The sequence below is a fragment of the Peromyscus eremicus genome, chromosome 4 (assembly GCF_949786415.1).
Source record: "Peromyscus eremicus chromosome 4, PerEre_H2_v1, whole genome shotgun sequence".
Lineage (NCBI taxonomy): Eukaryota > Metazoa > Chordata > Mammalia > Rodentia > Cricetidae > Peromyscus > Peromyscus eremicus.
The window spans coordinates 98,878,894-98,892,894 of NC_081419.1; the positions used below are offsets into that span (position 1 = coordinate 98,878,894).

General features: G+C 42.7%; 1 protein-coding gene across 3 annotated transcripts in view; it reads left to right on the forward strand.

Annotated features, from left to right (window-relative positions):
* The window catches only part of Slc12a1 (solute carrier family 12 member 1), an 82,497-nt gene that overhangs the window by 13,904 nt on the left and 54,592 nt on the right, over nt 1-14,001 (forward strand). Inside the window, exons 4-9 of one of the 3 annotated variants that reach the window (XM_059261297.1) lie at nt 267-362; nt 3,715-3,854; nt 4,906-5,016; nt 5,798-5,909; nt 8,426-8,553; nt 13,825-13,909. In XM_059261297.1, the coding sequence (XP_059117280.1) occupies nt 267-362; nt 3,715-3,854; nt 4,906-5,016; nt 5,798-5,909; nt 8,426-8,553; nt 13,825-13,909 (672 nt within the window). Of the gene's footprint in view, nt 1-266; nt 363-889; nt 986-1,434; nt 1,531-3,714; nt 3,855-4,905; nt 5,017-5,797; nt 5,910-8,425; nt 8,554-13,824; nt 13,910-14,001 lie in introns of all 3 variants that reach the window. The other 2 variants (XM_059261298.1, XM_059261296.1) reach the window with 2 other exon arrangements.

The following is a 14,001-nucleotide window of genomic DNA, read 5'->3' on the forward strand; positions in this document are numbered from 1 at the left end:
TAACCTTCATTTATACTAACAGCTGAGGGCTGTGTAGAACTTCATCAAAGACCAGGTTCATCCTACATTTTGACCGGTCTGAGTTGTTCACTTCGGGGCAGCACAGCTCTGCACATCCCAGATCTTGAATCTCTTAGTACCTGAATGATGATTTCCTGGCCAGCTTGTTAAATTCAATGACTACCCAGATGTGTTTGCTTTTATGTAAATGACCCCATGAGCTGTTCCACCGTTTAATCGCACTTGTTTTTCCTCTCTCGACTGAGGTCTCGGTGTGATTATCATCGGCTTAGCCGTGACAGTGACAGCCATCACTGGTTTATCCACCTCTGCTATCGCCACAAATGGATATGTCAGAGGAGGTAATTAAAGTTGTGAGTCACATCATCATTTGTAAGGTAAAGGCAACACAGTTTCCAGCAGCTCACTGCTGACCTTTCCGGGGTGTTTTCAAAGGTAATGCGAGTTGGTTTCTTTTCTCCCCCAGGCAAAGGGGTGCAAGAAAAATGAAGAAGGGTTTAACCTTTGTCAAATCCCCAACTTTCTCATTCAGGTTCCTCTCAAGCAAGAGAGAAGGTCAAATGTCATGTTTCCTCTTTCACAGCCCGGGTAGTTTCTCTCCCAGGACATCAGCAGAAGTCGGCTTTTCCTTCCCAGGGCTGCACTTTAGACTGTGCTGACTCTTGGATGCCACCCTTCATCATAATGAGTGTTTCTTGGACTTGATCTTTATGCCAGCATACTGACTCCATCTTCGTGGAAAGAAACCCCTCTGGGGCCCAAGGCACGGACCTGAAAAGTTAAATGAAAAGGCAGTAGAGGTTGCAGGAGTAGGGAGTCCAAGGAAGAAGAGTACCATGTAATATCTTCTGTCTTTCATTGCTAACAGGTCTTGGAGTTCTTATAATTCTTCTTTCCACCATGGTAACTTCTATCACTGGGTTGTCGACTTCTGCAATAGCAACAAACGGGTTTGTTCGTGGAGGTAAAATCTCTAAGATACCTAATACGCTCATCACGTGTTACGGGTAGGCACAAGTTTCTATATATTTGGTTACTGATGGGCACAAGGAAGTGTGGAGGAGCCGATTGCAGAGAGCAGCACGGTGAGTGTAGTCCAAGTTCACCCCGGTCACGGCTGACAGCATCCTGGCACGTTACAGGTCCTGCTCCAGATGTGCGGAGTCCTTGGGAAAAGCTCTTATTTTCCAGATCAGTCTTCTTGCTGGTGTTTGTCGGGAAATGACTCCTCAGTATGGCTGCAGTTTTAAAGTACAGTGCATTTCAGGTGCCTCCTACACGGTCATGCAATGGGACCAATCAGAACATTTCAGGTTTCTGCAGGGAGACTGACCTTCTGTGACCGATACTTCCTGATGTAATGGTGATCTTTCTACCTTCTGGAGTCAAACACCTTTGTTGGGGGTTTTGCAGGTCTGGGAGTCATCATCATTGGCCTGAGCGTAGTAGTGACGACACTCACAGGTATTTCTATGTCTGCTATTTGCACAAATGGAGTAGTTCGAGGAGGTAAGCCAACTGACTGACTTGTGATTATAAGCTCTGGTTGCATTCCTGTCCAGCGGTGTTTAATAACTGGTTGTGAAGATTTTATGTTGCTAACTGACCCCCAAGACTTGAAACAAAACAAAGCAAAATTCAGATAACAAGGTAAAATTCTTCTCAATTAAACAAGAAGATACCTGGAGAAAGGGCTCCTTTGATCCATTTCCTGTGATGACTCCCACTGGGTTCCCAGTACCAGGTGAGCTATACTGGCTCCCTCCTTGGTCCTCTCAGGCTGGGTGCTCCCCAACATCCCACCTCACAGTGGTAATTCCCACACAGCCAACATTCCTGCACCCAGCCTTCAGGTTCTCCCCAAACACTCTGCTTCTATTGGAAAACATCAACAAAAAGAAAATTAAAAAAGTAAATGAATGAAACAATGAATTGCTGTCAAGCTTTCAGGAGCAGGCAGGCTGGGGTAGAACACAAAGTAGATGAAGTTTGTCACTGTTCTAAGGGCCTCAGGGGGTATGTACATCAGTACAGGTGCTAAAGGAGGTCAGAAGATGGCAGTGGAGTTACAGGTGGTTGTGAGCTCCTTGACTTGGGTGCTAGGAACTCAGGTCCTCTGCTAAAACAATACACGCTCTCAGCCACTGAGCCATCTCTAGCATGGTTTTGGTGTTTTGAGACAACGTCTTACTCTGCAGAGCCAGAGTGGCCTTGAGTCCACCACAATCCACTTGTCTTAGCCTTCCCAATTCCTTGATAGCAAGCATGAGTACCACTCCTGCTCCCCACCCCCCTAAGCCCTACTCAAGGCCTTCTAAAAGGTCACCCTACCCATAACACATCTCCTCTCTCAGCTTATATTTTATTAACTGCTATTTTAAAGATTTATTTTATTTTATGTGCATGAGTATTTTGTCTGCATCTATGTGTATGTACCCTATGTGTGCCTAGTCCCCGAGGCAGTCAGAAGAGGGCATCAGAACCACTGGAACTGGAATTACATATGGTCTTGAGCTATCACATGGGTGATGAGAATTGAACCTTTGTCCTCTGCAAGAACAACAAGTGCTCCTAACTGTGGAGTCAATTCTCTAGCCCCATCTGTCTCTTGTTTTGACTGTTAGGCCCACGTAACTGTCTAGCCAATTTGTTGAGCAAAGTTAAGGGATTTGCTCTACCAGATTAAATTCCATTTTGAGAACTTATCTATACTGAGCACAGTTCCTCCTCTGCAAAAGGCGATTTTGTTCTGAGTTTGTTCCATGTTGAGTCGCAGACTCCCATGACTAGCTCCACCTAAGATGTCATTGCAATGTCTCTGTCCCTTATCTAGACTGCTCTAGTGTCAGTCACTTGCTCTAGGTTCTGAAGTGGTCCACCTCAGTTTTCATGTCACCGAAATGGGTGGACATACACAAAGCTATTCTTTAGTGTTCAAGGAAGAACACCGGTCCCCAGCCCTCCCCCTGCTTTTCTTTCCACTCCACATCCTTATCATGGGAATTCAAGCTTCATTAGGCTAAAGCCAGAAAACGAGGCTGCTTTACAGAATGGGTAACACACACCTCGATACAGCTGCTCGTTTTACAGATCAGCTACCAGAAAACTGCATGCGATAGAATGGAAGTCAGAAAGAAAAAAAGAAAGAAAAAAAAAAAAAGAAAGAAAACAACTGCTTTGTTCTTTTGAGTCAGGGCTTTGTGTAGCCCAGGCTAGCCTCAATTTTACTATAGCTGAGGATGACCTTGAAGACTTAATCCTCCTGTCTCCACCTCCAAAGGGCGAGGATAACAGGTTTGTGCCATAATTACTAGAAAAGGAAGAGTTCTACCATTTCATTTTCTACCCTGGTCTGTTGGTTTCTGGAAATTTTGAATCTAAAACTTTACTTTAATTACATTATTTACTTGGATACTCTAATGATTTTTTTAAAAGACAAAGCATTTGGGTAGAGCTTATTGTTATTATTTATTAATTTAAATCAGGATTCTAACTTGTAAGTTTCAATAGATTGAATTTTATTGGCATGTACTTTTCGGTCTGACCACCAGTACTCATTATGATGACACAGGACTTATAAAATGAATAAGAATCCATAATATTCTTATTGGGTGATTAACAGTTGGAGTTTAACTCTAGAGACTGGAGATCTTGGTATCTCCTCCAGTGACACACGCTGCTCTCTTGTTGCAGGTGGCGCCTACTACCTGATTTCCCGGAGCTTAGGGCCTGAGTTCGGAGGGTCTATAGGCTTGATCTTTGCTTTTGCCAACGCAGTGGCTGTCGCTATGTATGTGGTGGGGTTTGCAGAGACTGTGGTAGATCTCCTTAAGGTAATGAAAGTACTTCTTTGTATACACAAAGTAACTCAACCTTCTTTTTCAGGGCCCTAGGGGATAGTTTCATGTCCAGATACGAGGAGGAGAGTTCAGTATCAGGGAGGAGCGAGCCCCAGGCATAATGTCAGAAGGTCCAGCATTGAGTTCAGCTTCTCATCCTACCATTTGGGAGGCATTAGACCAGTTTCCTCGACGTCTGAGGCTTATTTTCTAAAGCGGAAAGAGGAGCTAATTCACTGCTTCGTGCATTTCACACGAGTTCCGAGCAGATCAGATAAAAAGGATGTGGGGAGAGTGTGTAGAATAAGAAGCTTCAGATAGAAGGCAGGCATCATTTCCTGTAGACGCACCACGATTGCTCACAAGGTTTCCAAAGATGAAGAAAGGTCAAACATGAGGATAACTTGCTCCAGAAAATGAGGCCTTTCTTAGCTAAGTGCCCTACCCAGTGTTCTGGGAACAGGCTCTTAGAGCCTGCACAGTGTGGTAACTCCTCAACTTCCTCATCTTAAAGGTCTAGCTGAGTTCTGCTGGTGAAAGTATGTCTATGTGGAAATTATATGAATAAATGAGCCTATTGTGTATTTCTTAAAGTATATTCTCTTCAAGAGATGTATTACTGAGTTTGTATTCTCTGTTATTAAGTTGAACAACACTTATTTTCCAATACTCATATTGTAAACCACCCATTTTTATTCTTCTAAAATTCCCCTTGGCACATGAAAGTGGCTAGTCCTTTTGTGGAAGCACAACAGAAAAGGTGTGGACATACATACTTTCAGTTAGTGCTGCAATATCTCCCGAAGCTGTGACTAGAAGGAATTTCTAAACCTTCTAGCTCTAGCCTTGCCGATCAAAGGCCTATGTCACAGATAAAGTAAAATTAGAATTTTTTGCCTTCCAGAACTTACAAATACTTATTTTCTCATTATCCCATATGCCCCTAGGCATTTGTGTACACTATCTTTTCTTCTTGTTGAATATTATAAAAACTACTGAATGCAAAGAGCTATCTCTAATCACTTGAGTGATTTCCTCCCCCCAGGAGAGTGACTCAATGATGGTGGATCCAACCAATGACATCCGGATAATCGGTTCCATCACCGTGGTGATCCTGCTAGGAATCTCAGTAGCTGGGATGGAGTGGGAAGCGAAGGTGGGTGTCTCTAAATAACACTGTAACAAGTGCTGGCCAGGCCCTGAGTTAATCACAACAAAAGGCACACTGTATTCACAAAGAACAGCTGTCATCCTTTCATTACAGCAAAAGGTATGAGTACATGCAAGGTGGACATCGTAACTCAGTCGCTGTAGTCAGACTTCCCCTTGGGCTGCCAACTCACAAATAATGACATTGAGACTTAGTATTAATTATGAAAGCTTGGCCTTAGCTTAGGCTTGTCCCCAACTAGCTCTTATAACTTAAATTAACCTGTTTTTATTAATCTACATTGCCACGTGCCTTGGTTACCTCTCCCCTATACCATATGTCCGACTTCTTTTGTGTCTCGCTGCCATCCCTCGTGTGCCTAGATTCATCTCGGGTTCCTCTCTCTGCCCGGAAGTCCCGCCTATTCTCTCCTGCCTAGCTATTGGCCATTCAGTTTTTTATTAAACCAATCACAGCAACACATCTTCACGTGGTGTAAGCAAATATTCCTCGACAAGTACCAAGTCTGGTCAAGACTCGAGGTTATGTACCAGGTCATCGGGCCATGCGTCACTTTGCTTGCTGCCACTGTGGTGACACAGGCAGCAAGGCTGATGCATCTTCATGTACAACTGTTGTCCAGACCAGCAGCACTGAACAGTGGAAACCCAGGTCTCACCTCAAGCCCTGAGCAGAGAGCAGGGCCACATATTAAGCTTCAGCTGTACAGTGAGAATGTCCATATCGCTGTTGCTTCTAACTTGGCCCCGTTCCTGTGGTGTCTCAGGCTCAAGTGATCCTCCTGGTCATTCTTCTCATTGCCATTGCAAACTTCTTCATTGGGACGGTCATCCCATCCAACAACGAGAAGAGATCCAGAGGCTTCTTCAACTACCAAGGTAAGCGGGGCTAATCAGTCGCTTCTCAGTTCCTGTGTCTGCATTGTTCTCCCCCTTGCTACCTCACTCACCCATCTCCAGCCACCAGAACTTCAGTGTAGTCCAGGAAAGGGCCTAGAGTTGGATTCAGGAGACCCATGGTTGTGTTTCAACTCTTGGTTATCTGCTGAACAGGTTGCACATATCCCGTTTGCTTCTCAGATTTCCCCCTAGATTCATCCTGACAACTTACTGAGGAAACTTTGAAAAGGAAATATGTAAAGTATTCAAAATTTAAAAGTAATTTTGAGAAGTCAATCTTTTTCAGTTGAAGATAAGAAGGTCTCTTGTAAATCCTTGAATGATTATCATTCAGTGGCTAGACAATAGGAACAGATACTACAATAGGAATAGAACCTGCAGCTGGGAAAAATAATCAGCCACCGCTGAGCACTTACGTCAAATCAAGTCCTCATGTCTTCCTGGGAGACTTTGTAGCATCCAGCCTTGCTGGGACCTATCCTGCTGCAGGTCACTGTCAGACTTCCAAGCAGTATGGCTTAGGGGACTGGAGAGATTGCTCAGCCTTGCGCAGCAACTCACAACCATCTGTGACTCCAGTTCCAGGAGACCCAACACCCTCTTGCCTCTGTAGGCACCAGGCAGGCATGCAGTGTACATACATATATACAAGGCAAAACACACACTTGAAAGGATGGGTGAATTACTTACGTATTTCCTTGTGGTAACATCTTAGCATGTGAAGCTGACTTTTGTCTCCCCAGTCCACTTCTACTTTCCTATTTTCTACCCTAACTTACTCAATACACAGCTGAGGTTTTAAAAAAATATCATTTGCAGCCGGGTGGCCATGGTGCATTCCTTTAATCCCAGCACTCGGGAGGCAGAGCCAGACGGATCTCTGTGAGTTGGAGGCTAGCCTGGTCTACAGAGCAAGATCCAGGACAGGCACCAAAACTACACAAAGAAACCCTATCTCAAAAAACAAACAAACTATATATATACATACATATATATATACATATATATGTATCATTTGCTTCATTATGTATTCAGCTATCAGCGTCTGTGACCCCCTCCCCATTTTTAAAACCAGATCTTTACTGTGGTTCCTTTATTGTCTTTGGGCTTTACTGTCCTTCCTTTTCTATCTTTTCCCTCACTCTGCATCTTCTGATGTTTCCAAATTTCTTTCCCCCTTTTCTCCTCCCAGATTCCTTTCTTTGTATGGTTTCTTCTTCTTTGTCTTCCTTTCCATCTTTTCATTTAAGTGATTTGGTGACAATCTGTAGGTCTGTGTTGCTCTATGGACAAAGCACCTCACCATCTTGTTCTCTGAGAATTTGGTATAAGGACCTAAGACCGGAACTCTGGGAGGAGGAGCAGAAAGCTTAGAACACTAGGAGCAAGTTTACAGTGCAGCCTCCCTCCCACAGGTCTGTTGGAGTTTCTCAAAGGCCTGGAAAGGCAGGTTGCTTAAAGATACATACATGTGAGAATGCGGTTATGAGGGGGAATGTGTAGTATGTTTGTGAGAGTGCTAACGTGCTCCTGCAAAAACTATTTTTTCTTAGCAATATTTTAATATATATATAATATATATATAAAATCTGTTTTGTTTCTTTGTTTTTTTGGGTTTTTTTTTTTTTTTTTTGGTTTTTCGAGACAGGGTTTCTCTGTGTAGCTTTGTGCCTTTTCCTGGAACTCACTTGGTAGCCCAGGCTGGCCTCAAACTCACAGAGATCCGCCTGGCTCTGCCTCCCGAGTGCTGGGATTAAAGGCGTGCGCCACCACTGCCTGGCTGTTTTTATATGTTTTAATTCAACTTTTTTTCATACAATATATTCTGATCACAGTTTTCCCTCCCCTGAAACTCCTCCCTAATCCAATTCTACCCATCACCCCACCCACCCAACTCCATGCCCTTTCTTTCTCTCTCTCTCCTTACAAAACAGGTAAACAAACAGAATAAAAAAAAAAAAAAGAACAAAAAACACAGACTCACACAAAAACGAAACCCATAAAGCACAAAATTAGAAACCCTTAATATACAAGCAAAAGAACTGTAAGACAAAAAAAAAAATTCAAACAAAGCAATATGAGACAAAAGTCCACAAAAATACCATTGGGTTTGTTTTGTATTGACCAGCCACTGCTCGGTATGGGGGTCTCTTATAAGTGTGGTTTGTATGCCCAATAAGACCCCACTGGAGAAGAGTAATTTTTCCTTCTAGGAGAATTCCTTATCCCTTTTTTCTATTTCTTCTGTATTCAAAGAAAATAAGTAAGTGTGGTCTCTAATGACCTTTACAGAGCTATCTAGAGGTCTAAGACCTAAATGTGTATCTAAAATGATAGATTCCTTGGTACTTGGGGAACAGTAACCAACAGTTTAGGGTTAAGTCTGTTTCCATTCTAAGGTTCTATTTCCATTTGGAAATACAGAAGTCAAGAATGTAGGCTTCTACAGTGTGGCAAAACCCAACAGGATGATGTTCCCTTTGCTTGCATTTCAGCATCCATATTTGCGGAAAATTTTGGGCCAAGCTTCACGAAGGGTGAAGGCTTCTTCTCTGTCTTTGCCATCTTTTTCCCAGCTGCCACTGGGATCCTGGCTGGTGCCAACATCTCTGGAGACCTGGAGGTATGCAGTTCCCTCTGCTTTGTAGCCCTGTGGCTGGACTGTAGTTGTTGGTAGCATGAGAAGCTGTACAGACCAAATATGACTTAGGTCCCAGAGACTCAAGAGTTAAGGTTTCTGCAGGATTTCTTGGTTGTTCTCTCTCTCTCTCTCTCTCTCTCTCTCTCTCTCTCTCTCTCTCTCTCTCCTTTAATTTTAAATCTAGGCTCTTGATAATATAGTATAAATCTAAAACCCATATTCAGTGGCATCCAAAAACAGAGTGTATTCACAGGAAGTTATTTTTCAATAAAATGAACATGTTTTAGTGACTTACTATCAGAATCATTCTTTTCCTTTAAAAAAATCATAATGACTAAGAATACAAGACATTTGAGGAAAAACAAAACCAACTCGGCATTAGCAAAGCGAGCAGAGTCTGGCATGAGAAGCCTGAGTACAGCAGGGAGTCTCTTGCCCATTAACTAGAGAAAACCTGGTGAGGCTGGAGAGCTTCACTTCTTCACAGGAAAGGAAGTGGCTGTAGAGGCTCAAACTCTGTGGAAGTGGGGACTTGACCTTTGGGCTTATTCACTGTGTATCTTCAGAGATAGCACGGTCTCAACAGATACTGACTGAGCGAGTGAATTAAGGTGTTTAGATTCAGTATGCTAGCAACCACACTGCCACGGTAAATTCTTGAGCAGACAGCGGCAGGGAGAGGTCATGTCAAAGCTCAGAAAGTCATAAACTTGTGCAAAACATTTCAGCTCCTCTCCTCGCTTAATGAAATTTAGTTATGAACTCCTGTTTTCTCACTAATGAAGAAAGTATCAGCGCACTGATGTAAGCTCCCAGAAGCTACAGACAGGCTTTTAAATTGGAAAATCGTATGCTTTCTTTAGACTTCTTAAAAACAAGGTGCTTAGTCAATTCATCTTACCTAATGCCTGAATGAAGGCCGTGCAGGAGACGACCTTTGTTAGAGTTAGGAGCGATGGAAAGAATTCTCTTACCCCAAGGCACAGTAAGAAAGCATTGGCCGGGCGGTGGTGGCGCACGCCTTTAATCCCAGCACTCAGGAGGCAGAGCCAGGCAGATCTCTGTGAGTTCGAGGCCAGCCTGGGCTACCAAGTGAGTTTCAGGAGAGGCGCAAAGCTACACAGAGAAACCCTGTCTCGAAAAACCAAAAAAAAAAAGAAAAAAAAAAAAAAAGCATCATAGGTCATAACCAAATGCAATGCCTTCCGATGTTTCCACATCTGTTCTATCTGATTCTATTCTCCAACACTGGTTTCACCTGATTGAATTGATTTCATGGCATAGTAGATGAGGGAGAGGAGCTTCAGACTTAGCTAATGGGGTTGAAACAGAAGCAGGACATCACAACACAAGAGTCTGGGGAACAAAGGGAGTCTGGAGCTCCAGTAAGGAGGGCAAGCCTGGAAGCTACTGCATGGATGAATTCATCCAGGTAGGTGTAAAGAGAGGCAAGAAATCTAAAGAAGTGTGCAGGGGAGCATGGGCACTCAGGGAGGGAGGCAGGGAGAAAGGAGAGACAGACAGACAGACAGACAGACAGACAGACAGAGAAACTGTTCAGCAAATGGAGAAACCAACAGCCCATAGGCCCAGGAAAAAGGGAAGTGAAAAGTAAAATTATCTGGGACACCAGAGCATAGTTAAAAGCCAGAGTAGCCAAACATGTTAGCTCCCAAAGGTGATATATTCTGGACAATGGCAAGCAAACTTCTGTATCTCTAGACTTGATTTCTCTCTGAGGGTGAAACCAAAATAATTATAATAATAATTAATAATAGTCAAGTCAGTTTAATTTAGGAAATGTTGTTTATTCAATATACGAAGATATAGATGAATATTCTGCTTCCAGACTCAGACTCCTTCTCAAGACAGCTCCTCACACTGCAGGGAAGAGTGACCAGAAACAGCATAATGGGTGCACAGAGTCCTATCCTGAGCATTCCGAGTGCAATAACCATAGCAGGACAGGAGCTGTCCTGAAAATCGGGGTCTAGGAGAAGATTTGGGAAATACTTCTAAAATGCAAAATTAGGATGTGGCTGTTAGACCCAAAGAAGCAGAAACCTAATTGATTCCTTACTTATATTCGGTCCTGGCTGGGGGGGCACTTTTAATGATGGAAAGGAGAAGTAGCTTGGATTTGGGATTAATTCTGGAGGAGGGTGAAAACTAAGAATGAGCCAAATTCCCAAGCGTCCTCTGTCAGCAGCAAGACTAAACATTCCCGTTTCGGTCTGATCTTATAGTACAGGCTCATACATCAACACACTGACATCATATGTTACCCGTTAGTGCCGTAGAGTCAAGGTGACCCTGATGTAAGGTGGACGGCACAGCTTTAGAGCTTTTAGGAGGCAGCTGCAAGGGAGAGCCATCTTTGTGTCTGTGTCACAGGACTGCCTTCCACGCTCCACCTCCTATCCTGTTATGCTCCGGTTCAGTCGGTTACAACTTCACCCAGATCCCATGAAACTTCTGTGGGGCTGTGTTTCACATGTTGGGAGGTACACATACCTGAGTGCTTGTGAAGGCCAGAGGTCAATATCAGCTCATTCCACACATCACTCGGTTTGGTTTGGTTTGGTTTGGTTTGGTTTGGTTTGGTTTGGTTTGGTTTGGCTTGGTTTGGTTTGGTTTGGTTTGGTTTGGTTTGGTTTGGCTTGGTTTGGTTTGGTTTGGCTTGGTTTGGTTTGGTTTGGTTTGGTTTGGCTTGGTTTGGTTTGGTTTGGTTTGGTTTGGTGATAGTCTCACTGGAACCTGGGAGTCATCAACCAGGCTAGACTGGCTGGTCAGTGAGCTCCAGGCATCCACCTCTCTCACCTCCCCAGTGCTGGGATTATAAGTGCGCCCCACACTTGCTTTTGTTTTTGTGTTCTTTTTAAACATGGATTCTAGGAATTGACCTCAGACCCTCATGCTTACACAGCAGACACTTTACTGAGCTACCTCCAGCTCCCAATACATTCTTAAGCAATAAAATAAAAGGTAAAACATCGTGTGAATGAGATTAAGCAGGGCCCATTTCAGCCACACTGCCCTCATATCCCTCCCTCCCAGGAGCTGTTGTATTGCACACACCTGCACATTTGCTCTGGAGATAGTAGTATGGAAGGAAGAGGCTGGGTAAATGTGTACTAGCAAAATCCCGATATGCAGACGTTCCTAGAAGAATTGGAGCATATGGGTTAGTGGCTGCATAAAGCTGGTTACAATGCACCCATGTGGAGCAGGTGTGCTTGGTTAAGTCATGATTTCCAGTGGTTGGGTTGTGTCTGCATTCACCAAGTGTGACCTTTTCAATGGACTTGATCATCATATTTAAGTTAAAAAAAAAAAGTTCCAACTTCATTTGCCTGTATTGATGAGACTTGTGTCTCCCAGTCGGGAGACCACTGCCTACTGGGATTCTACTTTTCTCTGCTCAGTATTTATTGACTCTTTCTGAATGCCAGATAACTGCCTGTATAAGAAAATCATGCATCAAAGTATCTGTTTAATAATTTCTTAAATTGAATTAATTATAATCCAGTATGCTGCTTGGAAGTCAGTTTGATATAATTTACCAATCCCTTCCAAAACCAGATATAACATGGTAAATTAAGTATCATGTGGATTCAATTCAATGTATGCATGTACATTTATAAGCAAGAGAAAGGCTCATTTTCTGGTATAGGGTTGGCCTTACCTCTTTACTGAGCTTACTTGTGGAAATGAAGAATTTAGAGACTGAAGAATTTAGTAGATGATCCTTTTTGCTCAGCCAGAACTGTGATTTTTGTTTTGTTTTGTTTTAATTAAAGGCAAGCCTAAGCTCAGTATAAGACATACATATGCCCAGATATTATCAACATGCCAGATATGTCTGTGTCTGATACTTCTTCACAGTTCAGAGAGAGAGAGAGAGAGAGAGAGAGAGGTCTGTTCTACTTCTACAACATCTCTGTTTGTTTGGTCTTGTTCCTTTAAAAAAAAAAAGATTTATTTATTTATTATGTATACAGCATGTATGACTACAGGCCAGAAGAGGGCACCAGATCTCATTACGGATGGTTGTGAGCCACCATGTGGTTGCTGGGAATTGAACTCAGGACCTCTGGAAGAGCAGTCAGTGCTCTTAACCTCTGAGCCATCTCTCCAGCCCCTGGTCTTGTTCGTTTTAACAGTTGGATTTGTTTATTAAAAATAGAGCCACAGCTGGGCAGTGGTGTCACACACCTTTAATCCCAGCACTTGGGAGGCAGAGCCAGATGGATCTCTGTGAGTTCAAGGCCAACCTGGTCTACAGAGCGAGTTCCAGGACAGGCACCAAAACTACACAGAGAAACCCTATCTAAAAAAAAAAAAAAAAAAAAAAAAAAAAAATAGAACCACTTTCCTCTTTTCCTTTTTTTTTTTTATTAAAAATAGATCTTTTTATATAATATAGTCTGATTATAGTTCCCCTCCCCTTGCTTGTCCCAATTCCTCCCCACCTTCCCATCTATATCCCTCCCTTTCTGTCTTTCCTTAGAAAACAAACAGGCACCTAAGGAATAATAATAAAATGACATGTACTACAATAAGATAAAACAAAAACAAGCAAATATAGGACAAAACAACCAAGCAAGAAAAAGAGCCAAAGAAAAAGCACAAGAAACATGTATAGACACGGAGATACACATGTTCACACACATAAGAATCCCATAAAAACACAAAACTGGAAGTCATTATATATATATATATATATATATATATATATATATATATATATATGCATGCAAAGGACAGGTAAGGCAAAAAAAAAAAAAAAAAAAAAACCTGACTTATCATGAGACAAAAACCTCCAAAGATGCCATCGAGTTCATTTTCTGTTGGCCATTTACTGGTGCACATGGAGCCTACCCTTAAGAGTGGTTTGTTTCCCCAGTGAGACTCCTGTGGAGAAAGCTAATTTCTCATTTGTAGGTGGTTATCAACTGGAAATAGCTTCTGGGTTAGGGATGCGGGCATATGTCCACTTTTCCTTTCAGCTCTAGGATCCCATCTGGTACAGGTTGGTGCAGGCTCTGTGAGTTTATATGCAGCACCAAGTTTTATATTCCATTATTCATTCTAAATACTCTGTCCAAAGACTGTTCACTTTGCCATTTGTGGGATAGTTTCTTGAGAGCTTGCCTTCGGAGGCATAGTTTAACATTTTGAAAATACAAAAATAACTACTAGCACTCTGTTTATTACTCAGTTCTGCTTTCTCCTCTGCACCATTTTTCACAGGATCCCCAGGATGCCATCCCCAGAGGAACCATGCTGGCCATTTTCATTACCACTGTTGCCTACATAGGTGTTGCTATTTGTGTAGGTGAGTAAAACATGTTGGATGTCAGAATTTCAGGGAGCCCAGTGGTTCTTCATGTCTAATGGCTTTCAATGGAACATAAGCACATAGAAAGT